Source organism: Erythrolamprus reginae, chromosome 1, assembly GCF_031021105.1.
Source record: "Erythrolamprus reginae isolate rEryReg1 chromosome 1, rEryReg1.hap1, whole genome shotgun sequence".
Lineage (NCBI taxonomy): Eukaryota > Metazoa > Chordata > Lepidosauria > Squamata > Dipsadidae > Erythrolamprus > Erythrolamprus reginae.
In genome coordinates, this window is record NC_091950.1 from 21,840,472 (window position 1) to 21,865,191 (window position 24,720).

General features: G+C 48.1%; 1 protein-coding gene across 4 annotated transcripts in view; it reads right to left on the reverse strand.

Moving 5' to 3' along the window:
* Nucleotides 1-287: 287 nt before the first annotated feature.
* The window catches only part of MBD3 (methyl-CpG binding domain protein 3), a 43,688-nt gene continuing 19,255 nt past the window's right edge, over nt 288-24,720 (reverse strand). For all 4 annotated transcript variants that reach the window (XM_070746933.1, XM_070746916.1, XM_070746908.1 and 1 more), the window contains exons 3-7: nt 23,565-23,702; nt 19,987-20,077; nt 12,382-12,559; nt 2,954-3,139; nt 288-2,116 (exon numbers count right to left, since the gene is read on the reverse strand). In XM_070746933.1, coding sequence (XP_070603034.1) covers nt 2,959-3,139; nt 12,382-12,559; nt 19,987-20,077; nt 23,565-23,702 — 588 coding nt within the window. In that variant the 3' untranslated portion in view covers nt 288-2,116; nt 2,954-2,958. The remainder of the gene's footprint in view (nt 2,117-2,953; nt 3,140-12,381; nt 12,560-19,986; nt 20,078-23,564; nt 23,703-24,720) is intronic.

The following is a 24,720-nucleotide window of genomic DNA, read 5'->3' on the forward strand; positions in this document are numbered from 1 at the left end:
TCAACTGGTGATCTAATCCAGAGGTCCCCAAACTTGGCAACTTTAAGACTTGTGGACTTCAACTCCCAGAACTCTCCAGCCAGCTATAATCTAATGACCATCATTACCTAACCCAGGAATTTTTAAACCCCTATAGCATTCTCCTGCCTGCTTTGAATCTCTTCATTATGACTGCTACATACTTTTTTTTTAACTTCACCTCTTTTCCAAGTCTATGATTGAGAGTTTGAGAAGTTACGCTATTCATATTTATTTTCTCAAAAACATTAAATGCATGAAAAATTAAATGTATGAAAAAACATTTTATTACAAAACTAATATTCCCCAACAAGACTGTACATTAAGATACTGTTACAATTAAGGTACATATCAGTGGTAAGGTGGCGACAGTGGTAATGAGTGTGTATTTGAAAGACAAAGGATTGAAGAATTTTCCTAAATTCTTGTTAACGAACACCACACTATCAAATCATTGGTTAAAAAGGGAATCAATGCATCCGTCGGGCTTGAGGAGACTGTGAAGACAGACCGACTGCATTTCCTTTTCAACAGGGCTTTTATACAATTGCGCACTAGTTGCAGCTTCATCCTAGCACGGCTTAAGCGCGCAACATGATTTTGCAGCATAAAAAGCTTAAAAGCAATAATTTATGACATTTCCTAGGAATTAATTATATGCCCCAAAGAAGCAAAGAAAAGAAACCAAGCAGGGACTAACTCTTATGTGCATGCAAGAGCAGAAGAAAAATATACATGATGGATTTCAACCAATACTCAAAAAATCTGAAAACAATTAAATAGAGACTACTGGACCAAAATCCTGACTTTTGTTTTGTAAGTTCAAAATGAAAAGAGTTATACTAGGCCCAAGATCACAAACTTTGGGAATTAAAAAAGGAAGATACATCCATTTCCAAAATACGTAAAATCTAACCAGAATTCATGAAGAGGGTTTCCATCAGACCTGGCTTTTTTTATATTAAAAAAGAGATGTAATACTGTCACCTAATCTTGAAATTTAAAACCCAGCTCTGAAAATTTAGTATCGGGTTGATGACGGTTTATTTAGAGACAGTATGCATTAGGAAGCAAGCAAGAGCGAAGATGGCATTATTTATGCTTCTGGTAACCCAGTCCCAGCTGAGATGGAATTCATTAAGGCAAATTCTGTGTCATTTACAATTGGCCTGCTTTATTTGCTTCTCAACTACGTTAGCAATCTAATATTACTACTTCTGAAAAGCATTTAATTATATGAGACAAAGGCAACCCCCCCCCCAAGCAACCAATTTAATTATAAAACAAGAAGAGATCAATAGCACTAAGTAATCCTTTCTTTCAAATAGTTGCAAAAAACTCACACAGCACCTTTTGGTTACACTTTCTCTGATTGGGTCATCATTTCATATTCTTTCCACAATAGTTTGTGCTCATAAAGCCCTGCATGAATTATAGTTCTATGTCATATTATATTCATGCAGAAGGAGGGGATTTTGATCAAAATGTGGATCTGTATAGCTTCAGGTGATCAGTTTCCCAGTCCATATGGAAAGGCACGTTCTGTTGATGGGAGTATTTTTTTAAAAAATAAAATAAAATGAACCCAAATCAAACAAAGATAAGAAAGCGAAGATCCCACAGCAAGATATTACAAGTGGAATAGTTTACCTATGCCATCAAAAATATTTTGTTATATGTGACTTCAAATTTGTAGAGAAAACTTAAAAAGAATTTCTTCCTGGCATCTCTGGGCTAAACCAATTCGTTCAGGGCATGTACAGACACTATCAGAAAAGAGACTTGGGAAACCTGTTTCAACTGCTAGACTGGAAATGAGACAAGGAGATTATGTTCACAATTTGTGAATAACTTTTTTTTTGATTCCTCTGTTGCCCTGATACTTTTTAAGAGAAAAATGAGGGGGCAGAGGAAAGAAAAAAAAGTGAGCTCAGCAAATTCTTCTTCAAACTACTCAGTCTGACTGGTCCCTTCGGTTTCTTGTGAACTGAAGCCAAACACGTTCACACACGCAGATACAGTTAGTGCACACAGCATTCTGAAGATGCACTTGCCTCTGTTGTTGACCAAGTGCAGGCTAGGTCTTGAAAAAAACACCCTGAAGGAAGAGAGACACTTGATCAGCTACAAAGCATGGAAGAGCCCTACGGGATTGGGTGGCAAATAAGTCAAGTGAATTAAAATTAAAATGAATTAAATATGGCTCCAAAAGGTACCTGGGGATGGGGTGGGATAGCAAGTAATAAGATTCCTATCTTGGATAGGGGCTTGAGCTAGAAGCAGGGGTGAAATCTACAGGTTCTGGAGAACCCGTAGTGGAAATTTTGAGTAGTTCAGAGAACTGGCAAATATCATCTTTGGCTGGCCCCAGAGTGGGGTGGGAATGGGGATTTTGCAGTATCCGTCCCGCCACGCCCACAGAACCGGTATTGGATTTCACCTTTGGCTAGACCACCTCTAAAGCCCCTTCCAATCTATGATTCTATGATCATAATGGTGAAGAAGACGTTGCATGTAGCAAGATCAAGACAGCTGCCTGTGATTACGGGGATGGTGGGTTGCCAAATAATCTCTACGTTTAAGAAATATTTTCCTATTCTGAAGGTTCATGTGCACTTGCTATTCAACATTCAGGAGAGGTCAAAAAACAGGCAAACCAACTTGGATTCAGGACTAAGAACCTACCAAGAACACCGTCTAATCCCCACTTCAAGTGCCTTCTAATTAAAATGGAAAAGATGTTTTTTGGAAAAGTATTTTCTTAAAATATTGAAAAAATGCTATCCTTTCCTTGCAAATATTGAGCATGGTAATAAATATAAAGAAATATAGGATAAAGGCACTCTGAACCTTTTCAAGTGTTGGGAAAAGCATCAACATGGCACTGCAAACCTACGGTTGATGGGGAAAAGGTATGAATGTGGAACTGTGCTACCTGGACTATACATTCTCCATCTCCTGTACACGATCACCATCTTCCTCCTCCTCCTCCTCTTCCTCATTACTTTTTACTGCAGGTGTCTCACCATCCCTGGCTATCTCTTCCACGTGAGCAAGCATGTCAGCCATCAAGGCTTCCTCGAGCCTCTTCCTCACTTGCTGAACGAGCTCTTCTTGCTTCCTGGAGAGAAATATGAATAAATAAATAAATAAACCCCACTGTTAGGGGAGAGGTAAATTGTCAGAGAATAACAGATTCACTTTTATATCTCATGTTTCATTTCTGTAATTCAAGACTGTACAGTGGTCCCTTGACTTTCGCGGGTCCGACTTTCGTGAAAAGTCTATTCACGGGTTTTCAATAAATAAATAAATAAACTTTTTGAAATAAATTTTAAAAATTTATTTAAAGAAGCCGTCCTGCTTCTTTAAATAAAAGCTCCGCTTCTGCCCCAGCCTCCCGATCCTTCCCCTTTAATCCTCGGAGTGTTGGTACACTCCACTTGAAGCCGAGGCAACAAGCTGGGGTTTTTGCTGTGCTTGTTGCCGGCATCTCCCATGGCGGCGGCCTCAGATCGGGAATTCTGCAGCTGACGGCCCTCTGCTCGGAGTACCTTCGCCGACCGCTGCGCCCTCCCAAAGGCGCCCCCGAAGGTGGGAAATTAGGGTGGGGACTGATGGAGCCGAGTCCCGTCCCGCCGGATGATCAAAGCTGTCCCAAGGGCTCCTCCGTCGGCTGGATGCCACGCACTCCACTCATCCCCGAGGCCGAGCTCCCGGCCTCTAGCTGACAACTGCCAGGCAGCCTTGGGGACAGCAGCCGCCGCTGCTGGGGAAGTGCCGGTAGGGACCTGGGGAGGAACACCCGGAACGCCCGCCACAAGGTAGTTGAGACAGGGTGCACAGCAGCAACTTCGGAGAAACGGGCAGGCGTCCAGCCAGTGGAGGAGATTGTGGGGCAGCTTCAATTATCCGGTGGGACGGGGCTTGGCTCCATCAGCCCCCACCCTATTTCCCGCCTTCGGGAGGGTGCAGTGGTCGGTGAAGGCGCTCCGAGTAGAGGGCCATCAGCTGCAGAATTCCCGAGCTGAGGCCGCTGCCATGGGAGACACCACCAGTGAGCGCAGCAAAGCCCCCAGCTTGCCGCCCCGTTGCCCCTGCGGGTTCTGGGGGGTAAGTAAAACCAGGAATGGAGGAGGGAGGGGGAGGAAGGAAGGAAGGAAGGAAGGAAGGAAGGAAGGAAGGAAGGAAGGAAGGAAGGAAGGAAGGAAGGAAGGAAGGAAGGAAGGGAGCGTCTCCACTTCACGGAAATTTGACTTTTGCAGGCGGTCTTGGAACATATCCCCTGTGAAAGTCAAGGGAACACTGCACTTCCTTTCTCCCCAACCATCATCTTATGAGATTTGAATGAGAGCTAAGAAGAACCGTTGTACCTACCTGAACGGTCTTCTCGATGCCCTGGAAGGAGAGTCCAGCATGGGTTTAGCTCAAGTCTTATTGGTAGGACTGAGTTTCAAATTAACATAAATAAATAATAATTAGGTACCGCCCCCTTGCTGCCCCAAGTACCCAGTTTTAAAAAACGAAAAGATGTAAAGGTAATGAACTTTATTAACAACCATAATAACATAAGAAACAGTCTCATCAAACCAAACTCCCATGGTTCTTCGGGAGGGTATGGACTCTCCTTCCAGGGCATCGAGAAGACCGTTCAGGTAGGTACAACGGTTCTTCTCCCATGCCTCCTGGAAGGAGAGTCCAGCATGGGATATACCCAAGGTCCAAGGTTCAGGGAGGGAGATTGTGAACCATGGGTGGTACCTCCCCGCACACCTTCTGGAGTACCCGTCTGCCAAAAGCAGCTTCAGCTGAAGCGAAGGTGTCCAATTTGTAATGGCGAATAAAAGTTGTGGGTGAACTCCAGGCCGCGGCTCTGCAGATATCTTCAAGGGGGGCTTGTGACGCCCACGCTGCCGAAGAAGCCGCACTCCTTGTCGAATGAGCCTGTATACCACTCGGTGGAGTCCTTGCGCTCGCCTTGTATGCCTCAACTATACATAGTCTCACCCACTGGCTGATAGTATTAGATGATACCTTGAGGCCCAGTTTGCTAGCACTAAACGAAACAAACAAAGCCTCAGTCTTGCGAGAACTGCCGGTACGCCTGATGTAAAGCTTCAGCGCTCTGCGTACGTCTATCTTGTGCCATTTAAGCTCTAAAGGGTGAGTACCGTGAGCACAGAAATCCGGTAACACCAGCTCTAGAGCCCTGTGAAAGTGAGAGTTAATCTTTGGAAGAAAGGTGGGGTCCAGACGTAAACAAACTCTGTCTGGATAAAATTGACACAAGTCTGATCTGACCGACAGGGCGGACAGTTCGGAAACCCGCCTTGCCGAGGTGACCGCCACCAAAAAGGCCGTCTTAAAGGAAAGGAAACGCAATGGAACAGTTCTCAACGGTTCAAACGGTGGTCCCGTGAGGGCCTGAAGGACCAAGGTCAAGTCCCATGTGGGAAAACGACGAACAGGAGGGGGATGCGTGTTGGTAGCCCCTCTGAGGAAATCCTTAATCCAAGGGTGACTAGTTAAAGGTCCCCCATCGTCCCGCTTTATAATGGTGGCAAGCGCTGCGACCTGGCGTTTTAGCGTGTTTGGCGCCAAACCTTTCTCCAAACCCTTCTGCAAGAATTCCAGGACAGGGATGACTGAGGAATCCTGTGGTCGAAGGTTCCTGTCATTGCAGAAGGAATGAAAGGCTGCCCATGTTGCCTGATAAATTCGGACTGTGGAAGGGCGTCGAGCCGCTTGAATAGTCGCGATAACATTCTCGGGAAGGAGACAGCTCCTCAACCTGTCCCCTTCAAATGCCATGCGGTTAAGTGAAACCATTGAGGTTCCGGGTGGTACACGAACCCCTGGCTGAGGCATATCCGGTCGTCCGGTATCCTCCACGGTGGAGAAATGGACAGTTCTCTGAGGTCCGCAAACCACGGTCTCCGCGGCCAATGAGGCGCTAGCAAGATCACCTCCGCCTCCTCCGACAGGATCTTCCTTACCACTGATGGAATGAGTGGAATCGGGGGGAAGGCGTACAGTAGGACCTTTGGCCACTGAAGATGTAATGCATTGACTCCTTCGGCTCCCGGAGCTGGAAACCGGGAGTAGAACCTCCGGAGTTGGGTATTCTGGGGGGTAGCGAAGAGATCCACCACCGGTTCCCCGAACCGACGCGAGACTTCCTGAAACAGGTCCGGATCGAGCCGCCACTCCGCCGGGTCCAGTTCCTGGCGACTGAGCCAATCCGCCTGCTTGTTGTCCTCCCCCGCGATGTGCTCTGCATGGAGGGAGGAAAGATGAGTCTCCGCCCAGTTGAAGAGGAGGACCGTCTCTTCCATCAACCTGAGAGAGCGCGTTCCGCCCTGGTGATTTAAATGCGCCCTGGTCGCTACGTTGTCCGTGCGTACAAGGACGTGGTGACCTTCCAGTAAGGTGGCGAAGGCCAGCAAGGCCAAGCGGACAGCTCTCAACTCCAAGAAATTGATGTTTATTGGACATAGTTCCTGAGGGCTCCAGAAGCCCTGAGCCACCTGGGACTGGATGTGAGCCCCCCACCCCAGCAGACTGGCGTCTGTGGTGAGGATCGTGTGATGGCATGGTCCGAAGGAAGTGCCCTGCCGCAGTGCTGCAGATCTCCACCAGCGGAGGGAGTGTTGTAACTCGCATCCCACGACGGTGAGACGGTGTGTATGACTCAATCTGCGACGCTGAAACGGGAGCAAGGTCCACTGGAGAAGTCGATAATGGTAACGGGCCCAAGGGACAATGTCCACGCAGGATACCAGGGTCCCGAGTACCTTTGACAGGAAAGACAACGGCACCGTTCGGCTCTGTTGAAGGCCGGCTATGAGGGAACAGATGCGGTGCTGTCTGTCCGGAGATAGATACACTCTTTGAGAGACCGTATCGATCACCGCGCCCAGATGAATGAGTCTGGTGGCAGGAGTCAAATGGCTTTTTGGCGTGTTGATGGTAAAACCATGACGCTGTAGACAAGACATCGTGGTTCGTAAGTCCTTGTGCGCCCTCTGGCGGGTTGGAGACAGAAGTAAGATGTCGTCCAGATATGCGAGAATCCGTATAGGGCGGGACCGCAGATCGGCCAGTAGTGCATCCAGTACCTTCGTAAAGGTACGTGGGGCCGATGATAGGCCAAAGGGCATGGCCCTGTACTGGTAATGGACGTTGTGTAGACAGAATCGAAGGAATTGTCGATGGTACGGGTGTATGGGAATGTGCAGGTAGGCCTCCTTTAGATCCACTGAAGTAAGCAGGTCCCCTGCCCGAACAGAGGCCAGGATGGAGCGGAGGGAGGCCATCTTGAACCGTCGATACAGAATATACTGGTTGAGACGTTTGAGGTTCAAGATGAGCCTGCAACCCCCGGAGGCCTTGGGTACAAGGAACACCTTTGAATAGAACCCCGTACCCTTGGAATTGTCCTGAACAGGTTCGATCGCCTGGATTTGTAAAAGGTGGAGAATTTCCTGATCCAACAGAGACCTCCTTTCGAAGTCTCTGGGGACCGGACAGGCAGTAAAATGGTTTGGAGGATCGTGTAGAAACTCGATCTTTAGCCCTTGTGAGATAGTGGCTAAGACCCAAGGGTCTGAGGTGGTAGCTCGCCATCTGTCGCTGAACTTTTGTAGCCTGCCCCCCAAAGGAATGTCGTCCGGGCAGTCACTTGGCACGTCTGGCGTTCCGTTGTTGGTATCCCCGGTATGGGCGTCTCGTCTGGGAGAAACCTCTGCCTCGTTCCTGGGAATACTGTCGGTCATTCCTGTAGGATGAGGAAAAGGCCCCCTGCGAGTAAGGTCTGGCCTGCTGTGAAGGGGCGGACCACGAGTCCCACCGAAAGGACTGCCTACGGGAGTACGGACCAGCCCTGCGGTCCTGGCGGCGGAAAGATCTTGGAAGGACCTTCCTTTTATCCTTATCCTCCACCAGGACAGGATCTAGGGCCTCCCCGAACAATTTAGTGCCCTCAAAGGGAGCTGAAGACAAAGTCCACTTGGACTTGGCATCCACCTGCCAATTTCTGAGCCAAAGCAGGCGCCTTGATGAAATGGTGGAGGCCATAGCCCTGGAGGCAAATTTTGCGGCATGCAGGGTGGCATCCGTGGAAAATTCTGCCGTCGCGAGGAGCTTATTCAAGTCCTGCCGCAGTCGAGTCTCCTCAGGAGCCAGTCTCGCCTGAACCTCCTGAATCCACATAATGGATGCCCGACTGAAGAAGGAGGCGGTGGAGGCTGCTCGCAGAGCCCAAGCGGCCATCTGGTGGGTCTTCTTGAGAAGATTTTCCGCTCTCCTTTCATCCGGTTTCAAGTTGTCCGCCGTCTCCGAAGGCACAACCGTGCGGGAAACCAATGTGGCCACTGGTTTGTCCACAGGAGGAAACTGGAGTAGCGTCTCCATGCTGTCATCAAAGGTATAAAACCTGCGTTCCAGGTTTGAAGGCCCTTGCGCCGCCGCCGGATGTTGCCACGGGCGCTTGACATTCTCGAGGAAGATCTCCAGTGCAGGAACCTTGTCCGATTCTCTGGCGGGTTCCTTACATAGAGCAGCTGAAGTGCGTGGCCCGTCTGATGATTCCACCAGTGGTGTTGCTCCTGGTACATCTAAGGCTTGCTTTGCCTTACGTAATAAAACCCTATACAAAGAGGGTTTAAACAGACCTGCCACTGCTGGCTGCTCTGGAACCGAGAATTCGTCATCTGACAGGCCATCTCCGTGGTCACTGTCTTCTTCAAAGTCGGTGTGGTCAATAGACATAGAACCCAACCCAGTAGGGGGCGGTGGTGCTGACCAGATATCCCTGGGCTGGATAGGCTGAGATGGAAAGGTATTGGCTCGTTGGGTTGCTGCAGCTATGCCCTGCGTATATGCATTGGCGACAATGTCCTGTATAGCAGGGGCAAAGGCCTGCCAGGCATCTGCATTGTCTCTAAGCCCCGCTGCTGTGGGGGTGAAAGTAGCTGAAGGCCCATAACATGGTGTCTGTAGCTCCCCTTGAAGCAGTGCCTGGGTATGAGAAGATGAAGGCCTCTCAGGCCTTGCAGCAGTTGATGGCAAGGGAAGAGGGGCCTGCCTGTCAGGGGACCAGTCCCTCTCGGTTGCTGTGCCCTGGGATCCCACAGAAAGCGATGGAGGAAGAGGCTGGAAAGGGCCTATGGACAGTCCACCTATGATGGGAGGGGACAAGGCCGCCTCCAAACGCTGCTCCAGGGCCTTGATCTTCCTCTCAGCCTCACGAAGAGAGGAGCTTGATTGGGAGGACTTACTCCTAGGCTTGCTGGCCTTATCCTTCCCCTTAACAGGTGTTTGAACTGGTTGGGCCTGCTCCTCCCCACTGATAAGTTGGTCAGCCATATCTTATTTGGATATGGGGCAGCGTACTCACGATTGAATTACAAAGCACAAGGCAATCAAGACTGTTGAACAGTAATAAAGGCTCTCACTCGCATTTAAAGACAGACAGGCAGGCTGAACAGCTAAACGGTTTTTGATTGGCTGTTAGCCGCCCACGTGACCTTGTCAACTGTCTCTGGGCAGATCTTAGAGCCTGACAACTTGGCCCGCTGCCCAGTTCGCGCCAATTCAAACGGCACTTTTATGTCTGGCATAAAGCCAAAGAGACAAACATGGCGGTTTATAGGGCTTCGCAAAGGAATTGCCTCATAGGGCACCACACCAATTAGAAAAAGGGCGGGAACAGCAGCTTTGATTGTAATCGAGCCCTTGCGGCTCGCCAAGCCTCGGTTTCATTGCTCTCTGTTGCGAACCCTCCAAACAGCTGTTCGGCGGCTGTAATGGCCGCCGCGGCTTCAGTCTCGGCCGGGAATGTGCATTTCGCCGCCGTCCACTCGCTGCGGCTTAAGAAGCCCCCCTCCGGCTCACTCAGCTGTTCGGCGGCCGTAATGGCCGCCGCGGTTGCCAGCTCCGGCATCTGAAGCTTCCGCCGCCCCCGAGAATGGGGAGGGGCGGACCCCCCCCATCTGGGGTGATTGGGCTAATTGGACTTTCAGTCACAATTTTTAACAATAAAAACAGCCCAGTTGCTCCTCGGTGGGCAGTACCCGCGAAGAGAAGAGGCCCCAAAAGGAGAAAAGGTGGGGGTGGTGCCCGCGGAGGGCAGAGACCCCATCAGAAGAATTCGAACCTATACAAAAACAAAAGGGAGAAAAATTACAAGGTTCAACAACAATTTTAATTACATTACATTACTTTAAATACTCAACCTAAAGGTGAGAGGAAAAAACTCATGTCCTTAACCTCGACTGAGTTTTTTAAAACTGGGTACTTGGGGCAGCAAGGGGGCGGTACCTAATTATTATTTATTTATGTTAATTTGAAACTCAGTCCTACCAATAAGACTTGAGCTAAACCCATGCTGGACTCTCCTTCCAGGAGGCATGGGAGAAGCAGAAAAGCACAAAATGAGCTGGCTGAGTTTGTGCAGATAATCGTCTAGCCCTGGAGCAGCTGATCTAAAGATCTGTTGTAAGTTGTCAATAGTACAGACTTCCTTCTCACCTCTGATATGGGCTCTTTCTTGTATAAGGATGATACCCAGGTGTTGTGTTGGGGGATTCTCTTCCCTACCAATGAAAATCTCAGATCTGCCCATTCTCTTTCCTATTTGACTGGTGGGGGTGAAATCAGCAAGTCACCCAGCTATTACATATGTATTCTGGAGAATAATTATGTAGATTACAATGTAGGCTGTTACATTATGGCTGCAAGCAGCTTTGTGGCTGCCATAGCACTTATCAGATTTCTTTCTGAGTCATGCAGTAGGTGGTCAGAGCATACTATTGCACTGCTAGAAGCTGGCATGCTTACTTGCCCTTAGCACTTAAGAGAGTTCCTTCATTGTCTCCCAAATGCTGTTAGTCAGCTTGCTGGTCATGAACTCCCTTCTGGAATTATGGGGGGGAAACCCCATCCACCCACTGAGTAGCTCGGTATTTGACAGCTTCAAAACTCATTGAGTTTAGTACTCAATGCATATTGTCCCAATACTCGTTTGTTTGCTACTTGGTGTGCTGCAATAGGGAAAGAGGGACAGCTACGGAAAATGGACAAGAGGTCAGCCTTGCTGGGAAGGGCACTGCAAAAGAAAGAGGGGGACGGCCAGGGAGATCAGATAGGAAGTTGACCATGCTGGGAAGGTCACTAATGTATGAAAAGGGACAAACAGAAATCCTTCCCGGTTAAAACCAAAGGTTTATGTGGTAAATCACATCCTTTGTTTGGCACTCATCATTTTTTACTTCTCGTCGCGCCTTTTGGAACCTATTATTATTATCATTATTATTATTAATTTATTAGATTTGTCTGCCGCCCCTCTCCGAAGACTCGGAGCGGCTCACAACAACAAAACACAGTACAAATCCAATGATTAAAAAACAATTTAAAACCCTTAATATAAAAACAGTCATACATCCCAGACAAACCATACATAAAACGGAAACGCCCCGGGGGAATCAATTTCCCCATGCCTTAACGATGAAGTACCCCTGTAGAAGAAAAGAGATCTCAGTTGACCAAACTATGGTCAGGTTGAAGTTGTGGTAGTCTTGTGTGCTTCCTAAAATGGGGAGGATCGGAACAAGGCACAGAGATTATCTGCTCTTGCTAGAAACATTAACGTACATATTACAACAATTTTATTTTTTTTGGGGGGGGAGGACAGAGAAACATCGAAACATCTAATGAATTCTGGCACCACATAATACCACTCTACTACGCCCTGGTCAGACCACACCTGGAGTACTGTGTTCAGTTCTGGTTACCACATTTCAAAAAAGACATTGAAATTCTGGAGAAGGTGCAGAAAAGAGCAACCAAAATGATCAGGGGTCTAGAAACCAAGACTTACGAAGAGAGACTGCGGGAACTGGGCATGGATAGCCTAGAGAAAAGGAGGGCCAGAGCGGACATGATAGCAGTCTACAGGTATACGAGGGGTTGCCACAGAGGAGGGGATCACTTTATTCTCCAGGGCACCAGAGGGCCAGACGAGGAACATCGGCTGGAAGCTGACCAAGGAGAGATTCAACCTGGAAATAAGGAAGAACTTCCTGACGGTCAGAACGATCAACCAGTGGAACAACCTACCAGCGGACGTTGTGAACTCCAATACTCTGGACATTTTTAAGAGGAAATTGGACTGCCATTTGGCTGGGATGCTAGAGGGTTCCTGCTTAGGCAGGGGGTTGGACTTGATGACCCGCATGGTCCCTTCCAACTCTAACAACAATAATAATAAAAAAATAAAATAAAATAAATAAACAAACAAACAAACCAAACCAAAACACCAGGAGGAGAAATTCACTTCCTGCCCTGGGAGCCAGGTTTTACTACCTGATGTCTTCATCAGTCACCATGAAGGCTTTGCAGAGAGGCTGAGAAGTGTTCAGCCAGACCCCGGGGTTTTTCTCAACAGCGGCAGAAAGCTGTCCAGTGATAGGCATTGTGCTGGTATGCAAGGCACTGGCAATGGCTGAAAGGAGTGTCTCATCGGTACATCCAGGTCCCACACCTACAGAGATACACCACGATAACAGTTAATAAATGGTTGTCCTGTTTTGTTAACACTATTAGAAAATTGCTACTGATCAGCATGATCATGTTTAAGGCACCAATGTACTCCATGATAGCAGTGTCAGGCACTAGCAAGAGTGGTGAGCTGAGATCCAAATTCCTACTCCACAGCTAAAGCTTCTTTAAAAACTTTTTTTTATTAAAAAAAAAATTCTTCTTCTTTTACTTCTTTTTAACCTCTTGTCCTAGAAGACCCGTTGTACCTACCTGAACGGTCTTCTCGATGCACTGGAAGGAGAGTCCAACATGGGTATTTAACCAATCCTATTGGTAGAGACTGAGTAAAAAATTAACATAATAAATAGGCACCGCCCCAACAGTCTCCCATGAGCCTCAGTGTTAAAAACGAATCACCAATGAAAGAGGATATCCAAATTTATTGAACAAGCCAACAACCCAAACAACAACAACCCAACCTCCGGAGTCCCTAACCTTCAACTACCGGGTGGGTTTGGACTCTCCTTCCAGTGCATCGAGAAGACCGTTCAGGTAGGTACAACGGGTCTTCTCCACTGCATCTGGAAGGAGAGTCCAACATGGGATATACCAAAGCTCTCAAGGCCCATGGGAGGGAGAAGGTCTAATTAGGGACTTTGGAGAAACACAAACCTTCTGGAGGACTCGCCTACCAAAGGCCGCTTCCGCAGAAGCAAAGGAGTCCACCTTATAATGCTTAATAAACGTGGTAGGTGCTGCCCAGGTTGCTGCTCTACAAATGTCTTCGATGGACGCCTGAGTTGCCCAGGCTGCTGACACCGCTGAGCTCCTGGTTGAATGAGCTAGTATCCCGTCTGGAGGGGTATGTCCTCCCGCCTTATAGGCTTCAGAGATACAATCCTTAAGCCACCTACTAATAGACTTTGCCGATAGTCCAAGTCCCAATCTAGCCTCAGAAAATGAAATAAACAGGTTTTCCGACTTTCTGAATGGTTCTGTTCTCCTAATATAAATCTTCAGAGCCCTCCTGACATCTATCTTATGCCACAGTAACTCAGAGGGATGAGTTCCATGAGTGCAGAAGTCAGGGAGGATCAACTCTTGCTTCCTATGGAAGACCGAATTTACCTTCGGTACAAATGAAGGGTCCAACCTAAGCACTACTCTGTCCGGATAGAACTGGCAGAGGTCTGCCCTTACAGATAATGCTGACAGCTCTGACACCCTGCGAGCGGATGTAATAGCTACAAGAAAAACCGTCTTCAAGGAAAGTAACCTGACTGGTATAGTCCTCAATGGCTCAAAGGGAGGCCTAGTCAATGCTTGCAGTACCAGTGTAAGATCCCAAGATGGGAATCTCCTAACTGGAGGGGAATGAATATTTGTGGCTCCCTTAATAAATTCTCGAATCCAAGTATGCTGTGCTAACGTTTGAGACTCTGATGTCTGGATCATGGTAGATAGGGCAGCTACCTGCCTCCTCAAGGTATTAGGGGCCAGACCTTGCTCTACCCCTGCCTGTAAAAATCCCAGAACATCTAGTACAGAAGCTACCCCAGGGTCGATAGAGTGTTTAGTGCAAAATTTACAAAAGGCTGTCCAAGTCGCCTGATAAATTCGTGAGGTCGATGGACGCCTAGCGGCCTGCATGGTAGCTATGACCTTCTCCGGTAAGTTAAATTGTCTTAGTCTGTTCCTTTCAAGTGCCAGCCTGTCAAGTGTAGCCACTGGGGGTCCGGATGATGAAGGTTCCCCTGGCTGAGAGAGACAGACAGGTCCGGAATCCTCCACGGAGGCGACACTGAGAGCGCCACCAAGTCGGCGAACCATGGACGTCTTGGCCAGTAAGGGGCTATCAAGAGCACTTCCGCTTTTTCCTGGAGGATCTTCTCCACCACCCTCGGGACCAGGTTCACCGGTGGGAAGGCATACAGAAGACCTGGGGGCCAAGGAGCCCACAAGGCGTTCGTCCCTTCTGCTCTCGGATCCGGAAACCGTGTGAAGAACCTCTCGAGTTGAGCGTTCTGACTGGTGGCAAACAGGTCTACCAGGGGTACTCCAAACCTCTGGGTCAACTGCTTGAAGAGTTCCGGATCGAGCCTCCACTCGGACGGATCCAAAGTCGCCTTGCTGAGCCAATCCGCTTTGGTGTTGCTGACCCCGGCAATGTGTTCCGCAGTGAGGGACACTAGGTGAGTCTCGGCCCAATTGAAAAGCCGTGAAGTCTCTTCCATAAGTCGATGCGACCTCGTGCCCCCCTGGTGGTTCAGGTGGGCCCTGGTCGCCACATTGTCTGTTAATATGAGTATATGTCTGTTCTTTACTATGGGGGCAAAGGCTAAGAGGGCTAAAAATACTGCCCTCAGCTCTAGAAAATTTATATTGATCGGGGACAGGTCTTCCAACGTCCAGATGCCCTGAGCCATGTGACGGCCCAGGTGAGCTCCCCATCCGTATAAGCTGGCGTCTGTGGTAAGTATGAGTCGATCTTGTGTCCGGAAAGGAGAACCTCCCTGGATCGCCCCGGTGGTCCACCACTGTAGGGCCTTTGCGACTGCCCTGGGCAGTTTGATTGATCTGTGGGAGTGGCTGATCCTGGCCCTCTGAGCCGGTAGCAGGAACCATTGCAGGCCTCTGATATGGTGTCTGGCCCAGGGTACGATCCCGATAGCGGATACCAGTGTCCCTAACACTTTTGACAACAGTGCCAACGGGACCCGACTGCGGCGAGACAGCTCGGTAACGAGGCGGCGGATATTCTCCTGCCGCTCGGGAGACAGAGACACAGTGCCTGACATGGTGTCTATGATGGCTCCTAGATGCTAAAGTTTGGTAGCTGGCACCATCTGGCTCTTTTCTAAGTTGATGGTGAAGCCATGGGCTTCTAGAGTACGCACCGTCCTGGACAAGTCCTCCCTGGCCTGACTGGGGGACCTGGACAAGATAATTATGTCGTCCAGGTAGGCCATCAGTCTGATGGAGTGCGACCGCAGATGCGCCGTCAAAGCGTCCAGCAACTTGGTAAAGGTTCGCGGGGCTGAAGATAGGCCAAAGGGCATGGCCTTGTACTGATAATGAACGCCCTCTGAACAAAACCTGAGGAATTTCCGATGAGCCGGGTATACCGGTACATGTAGGTAGGCTTCTTTCAGGTCTATCGAGGTTAGCAGATCTCGAGTCCTGATTGAGGGGAGTATGGTCTGTAAGGAGTGCATGTGGAATCTCCTGTACTTTATAAAGACATTGAGCTGTTTTAGGTTTAGTATCATTCGGTATCCTCCAGATGCTTTGGCCACGAGGAAAATTCGGGAATAAAATCCTTTCCCTTCCTCCAGTGGCGGCACCTGCTCGATGGCTTGAATCTCTAGCAAATGAGCCACTTCTTTGTGGATCTGTTGTCGCTTTAGAGGGTCCCGGATTAGCGGGCAATGCACAAATCGGTGAGGGGGCTGACCTATGAATTCCAACCGTAGTCCGTCTGACACGGTGGTTAGCACCCACCTGTCCGAGGAAGTCCTCCGCCAAGAGGGGCTGAAGTGTTGTAACTTCCCTCCCAGCGGCAGACTCCCGGCTGAGTCATTTTGAACGACGGAAGCCTCTCTGATTCTACCCCCGAAAGGGCCGTCTGGTTGACTGGTAACCCCTCTGTCTGTCTTGGGAGAATCCACGGTCGCTCCGAAAGGATTGCTGTGTATATTGGTTCTGGCTGAAGGGCCGTTGTGTCTGGCCTGAACCAGTAGGTGCCTCCCAGCGAGGGTTCTGGCGGCGCGTGTAAGGAGTGAACCTCCTATCCTGGCGTCTGCTGGATCGAGGCAGGACCTTTTTCTTGTCCTTGTCTTCAATTAAGACCTTGTCCAGGATCTCCCCAAAGAGCATTGAACCTTGTAATGGGGCTGAAGCGAGGCACCACTTTGACTTCAAATCTGCTGGCCAATTACGTAGCCACAGAAGTCTGCGAGAAGAGAGTGTGGTAGCCATGCCTCTGCTGGCGAACTTAGCCGCATGGAGGGTTGCATCGGCTGAAAATTCAGCTGCCGCCAGTAACTTACTCAAATCCTGGCGTAATCTACCCTCCTCTGGTCCAATTCGTGACTGCATTTCTTGGAGCCACATTACGGAGGCTCTGTTAAAGAAGGAGGCCGCGGCCGCTGCTCTGAACCCCCAGCCAGCCATCTGGTGGGTTTTCCGCAATAGGGTTTCCGCCTTCCTGTCCTCAGGTTTTAGGCTCTCTCCCGTCTCAGATGGCACTAGGGCACTGGAAACCAGTGTCACTACTGGTTGATCGATGGGAGGGAACTCCAAAAGTTTCTCCACCTCCTCATCAAACGTATAAAATTTTCTCTCCAGGTTTGACGGCCCTTGGGCCGCTGCGGGGTATTGCCACGGTTTCTTGACTCCTTCAATGAAAATGTGTGAAGCCGGAATAGAATCAGTCTTGGGTTGAGGTTCCCTAAGCAGAGAAGCTGAAGTTTTACCGGTGTCTTCCTCAGTTGCCTTGGTTCCCTGGAGATTCATCACCTGCTTTGCCTTAAAAAGCAAGGTCCTAAACAGTGCTGGTTTGAAAAGACCTGCTACAGGCTGTTGCTCCGGTGGGTTCTCATCCTCTGAGAACTCATACTCCTTGTCACTGTCCTCGCCAAAAACCGGCTCCTCTGATAGGGACCCCAGCCCCGAGGGGGGCGGTGCTGGCCAAAGGTTCCTTGTCTGAGGTGCAGCTCGGCGTGTATACTGGCTAGACCCTGCGGTCACCCCCTGCGAGTAGATCTCAGCCATTAACTCCTGCATATCCGGGGGCATATGTTGCCAAGACCCCTGCTGGGACCGCAATCCGGCCGCCGTGGGGGTGAAGGTGGCTGAAGGGGGTTGTGAGCCTCATCTTGCTGGCCCCACCGACTCAGGTCGTGTCCAAGACGGGGATGGTGATGGTGCCGCTTGAGGTATTGAGAAAAACTGTCCATCTGGCGACCAATCACCTTCCTGGAAGGCCCCTGTAGGCCCATAGGCTGATTGCGGGGTCATAGGGTCAGGAGTGGTTACCTGCCTCTGAGTCAGGGGCACCACTGAAGGGGAAGGCTGTAAGGCCGCCTCTAACTTCTTCTCTAGCGCTTTTATGCGCTTCTCTGCCTCTTTAAGTGAAGCTGCTGAGGCTGGGGAGTGAGAAGCCTTGGATTTCTCTTTAGTCTTCCCCTTTTCCTTCTCTTTAGGGCCCGCCGGTGACCCAGCTTTGCTTTCTCCGGCTTGTTTTTCCATTGTACTCACTATTGACACTTTGCTTTAATCACCGAGCTCGAAACCTCTCCTTATCACCTCGTCACTCCGAAAAAAATGGCGACCGGCCACCCTGTTGGTACTGCGCCTGCGCTCTGGAGCCCGAAGCTCTCTTGGCGCCCTCCAGCTGCCGGAAGCCCTTCCGGTCGGCGCGCTCCTCGCTCTCTTGGGGGCTACCCAAGATGGCGGCGCCCAGCGTTTTCGCGGCTCTTCCCCGCTTCCTGCTGCCGCTTCCCCTGTGTCCTCGGACCTCCTGGGGGTCTCTCGGCTCCTGCCTCTTCCGAGGCTCCGTGGCGCTTTCGGCGGCGGTGGCTATAATGAGCTCTCGCCGCTTCGCAGCTGATCGGGCTACCGCTCTTCCCAGCGGAGTCCCCTGGGGTGCCTCCTCGCCTCAGACCTCCCAGTGGGGGGGGGGCGGACCCCCCCACCTTCGGCCCGCAGCCCTCGTTTGACCGTGGGGGCCAGTGACTCCGAGCTGAGGTGTTCCTCTTGGGGGCAGATCCCGCGGAGGGAAACAGCCCCTAAGGAGATCGGTGGGGGTGTTGTCCTCGGAGGACAGAGACCCCTTCCTCCAACGCAGTTCCATCTGGAGAGGAGACAAAAACAACACATTAAACATGGTAAAAAACAATAATTTACTCTAAGCAAACTCAGTATGACTCTACTCTGGGACTGAGTTTTTAAAACTGAGGCTCATGGGAGACTGTTGGGGCGGTGCCTATTTATTATGTTAATTTTTTACTCAGTCTCTACCAATAGGATTGGTTAAATACCCATGTTGGACTCTCCTTCCAGATGCAGTGGAGAAATTTAACTATTGTGGAAAGCCTTTCCCCCTGTACAGAAGGCAAAGCCAACCATAAGAGGGCAGGATTAGCCTCCAATTTAAGCCCTATGCCTTCTAAGAGGAGAGATCGAATTTAGCTCTTTCCTATAGGCTCCCTTTTCAGCATACTGAAAATCAGCAAGCTTCCCTTCCCTTGCTCTGTTTTGTTATCTCCAGGATAAGGGATGCAGAGTACAGTGTTCCCTCGATCTTCGCGGGTTCGAACTTTGCGAAAAGTCTATACCACGGTTTTTCAAAAATATTAATTAAAAAAATACTTTGCGGGTTTTCCCCCTATACTACGGTTTTTCCCGCCCGACGTCATATTCCATTGCCAAACTTTCGTCCGCCTTTAATAAATATTTTTTAAAATAAACTTTAATAAACATGGTGAGTAATAATCTAAATGGTTGCTAAGGGAATGGGAAATTGTAATTTAGGGGCTTAAAGTGTTAAGGGAAGGTTTATGATACTGTTCATAGCCAAAAATAGTGTATTTACTTCCGCATCTCTACTTTGCGGAAATTCAACTTTCGCGGGCGGTCTCGGAACGCATTCCCCACGAAAATCGAGGGAACACTGTCTTTCATTTTATACATATGCCATCTGAATAGTGAGATTTTTAAAAATGCATTTTGTATTTTCAACGAATAGCTCAAGCAGCTGGTTATGATGAGACATCTAAGTGCAGAAAGAAAGGAAACTGGAATCTGAAAGGATTGGAGCACTTCTGAAATGGAGGTTAGGCAACTGCAATTTATACAAAAGGTGGGGCAAAAGAGGAGATTCTAAGCCAGAAACTCTTCACGAGGCCTTCCTGGTGCTCTCTTGAGCTTGACTGTTTGCTTGAAGACATTTGGGTAATGAAATGGCCTAAAGAAAGCAATGAAGCTCAGAGCACCAAGGACCCTCATTTAAAGCCTGAAGGACAAATATTCTCCTTTTATTAGAAACTCTTCAACACAATTCAAGGATTGTGAAGGAGGGAGATTTAAAGCTTTCATTACTGAAATGAATACATGGACAGACATAAACATTAACCTTCTATGTGACAGAACAATAGCTTAGGAAAAAATTTACTCTTGCAACTAGCAAGTAAAGATATATTTATGACATTGTGTTAGAAATGCTATATTCATCTGACCCATCTGGACATTTATTTTTATGATTGGATCGTTTATTTGAAAAATCATGACTTTTAACATAACATGAAACATTTTTGATAGTGGAGACATGGGATGTAAAATAGTCCCAATGAAATAATCAGCCTCATAATCTGAGGAATCTAATCACTGCCATCAGCTCAGCACTTTACCAACAGTTGTTGAAAGTACCTTGCAAACCCTTTGGAAGGTCCATTGTTTTCACCAGTTCCTCTGCAATGTCAAAGGCATTTAAGCCACTGAGTTTCTTTTCCCAGAAGAGCTAAAGAGAGAAAAACAATGAATTTTTGTAAAAAAAGAAAGAAAGAAGGAAAGAAAGAAAGAAAAAGAAAGAAAGAAAAGGGAGGGGATGAGAAAGTGGGTAGGAAGGGGGAAGAGAAGTTACAGTAATACCTCATCTTACGAACCTAATTGGTTCCAGGGGGAGTTCATAAGACGAACAGTTCGAAAGACAAAACATTGTTTCCCATAGGAAACAATGTAAAATCCATTAATCCGTGCAACGAAAAACCCCCCCGCAAAAAAACACCGCCGTCCGGCTGTCACCTTTTAAAACAGCCGGGGGGCTTCCCAGCAGCCTCCTAAACCCGAACGCCAAACCCGAACTTCCGGGTTCAGCGTTCGGGAGGCCGCTGAGAAGCCCCCCGGCTGTTTTAAAAGGTGACAGCCGGGCGGCGGAGCTTCCCAGCGGCCTCCCAAACGCCGAACCCGGAAGTTCGGCAAAAGTTCGGGTTCGGGAAGCCGCTGGGAAGCCCCGCCGCCCGGCTGTCACCTTTTAAACAGCCGGGGGGCTTCTCAAAGGCCTCCTGAACGCCGAACCCGGATGTTCGGGTTCAGGAGGCTGCTGGGAAGCCCCCCGGCTGTTTTAAAAAGCGACAACCGGGCGGCGGGGCTTCTCGGCGGCGAGTTCGTAAGAAGAAAAAAGTTCGTAAGAAGAGGCAAAAATTTTCTGAACCCCAGGTTCGTATCTCGGGTTGTAAGAAACCTGCAATGTGTCATTTTTCAATCTAATTCCAGTCTTTCCCAGTATGCATCCCTCCTAATGTTATTAAGCGTAAAAGCATTTTAACTCATTGTGGCTTTGAAGATCCTGAATGGCCCCAGATTTATCATTTAAAAGAGGTGGAAACCTATGGCCTTCTATGACTTGTGGACTACCACAATTCCTCAGCTAGCCATCCTGGCTCAAGAATTCTGGAAGTTGAAGTCCACAGATCCATAGTTTGCCACCCCTGATCTAAAAACAGGGTTGTCCAGGGGAAAGCATTTTGAAATTCCCTGATATTTCCCTATAACTTACGATCTAGTTAAGGCACGGTCGTAGATAATGTCATACCAAACGGCTAAGCCGTGGAGAAATATCGGTAGCTGAAGAAGTAAGTTATTGCCACAATTATGCTCATTTTTGCTGACTCTGCCAGGCAGCGCAATCTGTTTTTTCTTTTACACGATTTCCCCCTGATTTTAAAACATTTTAATACAGTTGGTTTTTCCCCCCCTGATTTATTCAGGTTTTTTTCACAAATTCCCTGATATTTCCCAAATCGCTGATTTCCCTGATAATTCCCTGATTTCTCTGTTTCCTGGACATCCTGAACAAGACATATTACAAAGGGACAAAGGTTGAGGTAGAAAGTTCTTATAGTGACTGAGTGTAATGCAGAAAAGCTAATAACTCAGAGAAGGGGAACAAACAACTTTCAGCTTGAGCAAATGGAAAGGCCCAGCTTCCATTTCTGTAACTGAATAGAAGGGCCCATCCCAGATCGATGAAGTTTGCATCTTTCTGTCTCTCTGCATGCAGCACATTTACTCAAATATTTTAAACAAAAATGTATAATTTTTATTGAAAGTTTCACTTGAAGACTAGATAAAGCAAGAATCATATACAGTGGGACATCTACTTATGAACTTAGTTCGTTCCGTGACCAGGTTCTAAAGTAGAAAAGTTTGTAAGAAGAAGCAATTTTTCCCATAGGAATCAATGTAAAAGCAAATAATGTGTGTGATTGGGGAAACCATAGGGAGGGTGGAGGCCCTGTTTCCTCCCAGGAGATTCCTAGAGAGGCCCCACAGAGGCTTCTCCCCGCCTTTTCCGGCCCTGTTTCCTCCCAGGAGATTCCTAGAGAGGCCCCATGGAGGCTTCTCCCCGTCTTTTCCAGCCCTGTTTCTTCCCAGGAGATTCCTAGAGAGGCCCCATGGAGGCTTCTCCCCGCCTTTTCCGACTCTGTTTCCTCCCAGGAGATTCCTAGAGAGGCCCCGTGGAGGCTTCTCCCCGCCTTTTCCGACTCTGTTTCCTCCCAGGAGATTCCTAGAGAGGCCCCATGGAGGCTTCTCCCCGCCTTTTCCAGCCCTGTTTCTTCCCAGGAGATTCCTAGAGAGGCCCCATGGAGGCTTCTCCCCGCCTTTTCCGACCCTGTTTCCTCCCAGGAGGTTCCTAGAGAGGCCCCATGGAGGCTTCTCCCCGACTTTTCCAGCCATGTTTCCTCCCAGGAGATTCCTAGAGAGGCCCCATGGAAGCTTCTCCCCGTCTTTTCCAGCCCGGTTTCTTCCCAGGAGATTCCTAGAGAGGCCCCATGGAGGCTTCTCCCCGCCTTTTCCGACCCTGTTTCCTCCCAGGAGATTCCTAGAGAGGCCCCATGGAGGCTTCTCCCCGCCTTTTCCGACCCTGTTTCCTCCCAGGAGATTCCTAGAGAGGCCCCACGGAGGCATCTCCCTGCCTTTTCCGGTTACAGTTTTGGAGGCTGGGGTTTGTAAGTGGAAAATAGTTCTTGAAAAGAGGCAAAAAAAACCTTGAACACCCGGTTCCTATCTAGAAAAGTTTGTAAGTAGAGGCATTCCTAGGTAGAGGAACCACTTTATATAACTTCACCCAATCATTCATACACACCCACACATACATATATGGCTTTATTATTTCTACAATCTCACGGCAGTGACCATACCTAAAACATCTTCCCCTTCCTATTTTTCTAACTGCAAGAACCCTGTGATGTGATTTGGGCTGTGACTGACCCAAGGTCACTCAACTGACTGTCATGGTTAAGGAGGAACTTGAACTCAACATCTCCTGCTCTCTATCCTGGTTCCTGAAATACTAGACCAAACTTGATATAGGATTTCAAGGATTTTCCCCTTTAAACTCTACTCAGAATACCAAACTATGCAAAATGGGCCAAAAGTGGCCACATCCACTAGGGAGAAAGTGCTGTGTAAGTATAAAAGGAAAGCTAGCAAATTGCACGCAGCTCCAAGGCCTACAACTTTCAGATTTTACTTCAGATTAATCTGAAAATGGAGAAAGAATCAGTCTGAGCAGTATTTTCCTGCCAAAGCTAGGTTATTTCATTCAACCCATGATTATGGAATATACTTGGAAATTATCTAAAGCTCATGACCTGCTAGTAAAATGAAACTTTTCAGTATTTAGAAATGTTAGTTTCAAGTTCAGGGCTAATCTAAAATTGCTAGAGTTGGGGGTGGGGTAGGCTGGCAATTTATATTCCTTGCAAACATTCTTGCAAATAAGATGCTGGATTAGGTGGATTTAACCGGAGTCTTTTTACGATATTACAATAACTTAGTATGGTATAATGGAGAAAGCAGATTGAATTCAAAGCAGAGATCAAGGTTCACGTTGCTGCCCAGCCTTGATCAGGCCTCTGCTTCTCAGTCTAGCATTCTATGAGATCATTTGGAAAATACTGTACTTCAAAGCAAATCTCCCACCTCTCAATCACACCCCTTACCTGTCGGGGTTGGTCAACTGCTTTCTGGGGGTCAGTCTTCACTTTATTGCTGGGGTGATTTGTGATCTTAGTGACTGGTTGCTTAAAAATTGAAGCTGTCTGCCTCACAGGAAGTGTTGTGTTTAGATCAGGTTTACCCTAAAGATTTGAGAGAATAGGAAGTGAGAAATTAAAAAAATATCATTCCAAAATTAAACTAAGATCCCAGTCTGCAACATTATGGAGTTTGTGATGATGCAAAAATGTTTTGAATCAAATTGTGTCTAATCTCAAATACTGTTTCAAACGAGAATCAGCTGTGAATAGGTTGTGCATTTTTAGCCTGAAGCAGCTATGCACTAACCACAAAGATTTGATTTTGAATTGAAACAGTTTCAAAATGGTTTAAACTGACAATTTTGCAGTTGAAGTGGGTTGATTCTAAACATTTTCGAGACTCCTAAAACTTAAAAGTCTACTGGAATTTAAATATGTCTTTATAAATTTCAGATTTTTTTAAAAAAAATAAATGACAAGGAAAATAACCCTTTCCTTATACTGAGATTCTGGAGAAATCGTTCAACAAAAGAAACTTATTTTGACTACAATAAATTTTCTTCCTTGGCTGTTTTTGTTCTCCTGGAAGCTCCACAAGAGCCTCCAGAACTTAGGGATGGCAAAAAATGGGTCTACCACAAATAGGCAGTTTCCAGCCTCCGAAGGTTTAAGGGAAGTCTGCTAGGCCCAAATCAGGGTGCGGGAATTACACATATAAAGCCCTTCATGGCACCGGACCAGATTATCTCCAGGACCGCCTTCTGCTGCACGAAACCCAGCGACCAGTTAGGTCCCACAGAGTGGGTCTTCTCCGGGTCCTGTCAACCAAACAATGTCACTTGGCGGGACCCAGGGAAAGAGCCTTCTCTGTGACGGCCCCGACACTCTGGAACCAACTCCCCCCAGAGATTAGAATTGCCCCCACCCTCCTTGCCTTTCGTAAGCTACTTAAAACCCACCTCTGCCGCCAGGCATGGGGGAATTGAGATACTCTTTCCCCCCTAGGTCTTTACAATTTTATGCATGGTATGTCTGTATGTCTGTTTGTTTTTTATTATAATGGGTTTTTAATTATTTTTAGTATTGGATGATTATTATTACATGCTGTCTTATTATTGCT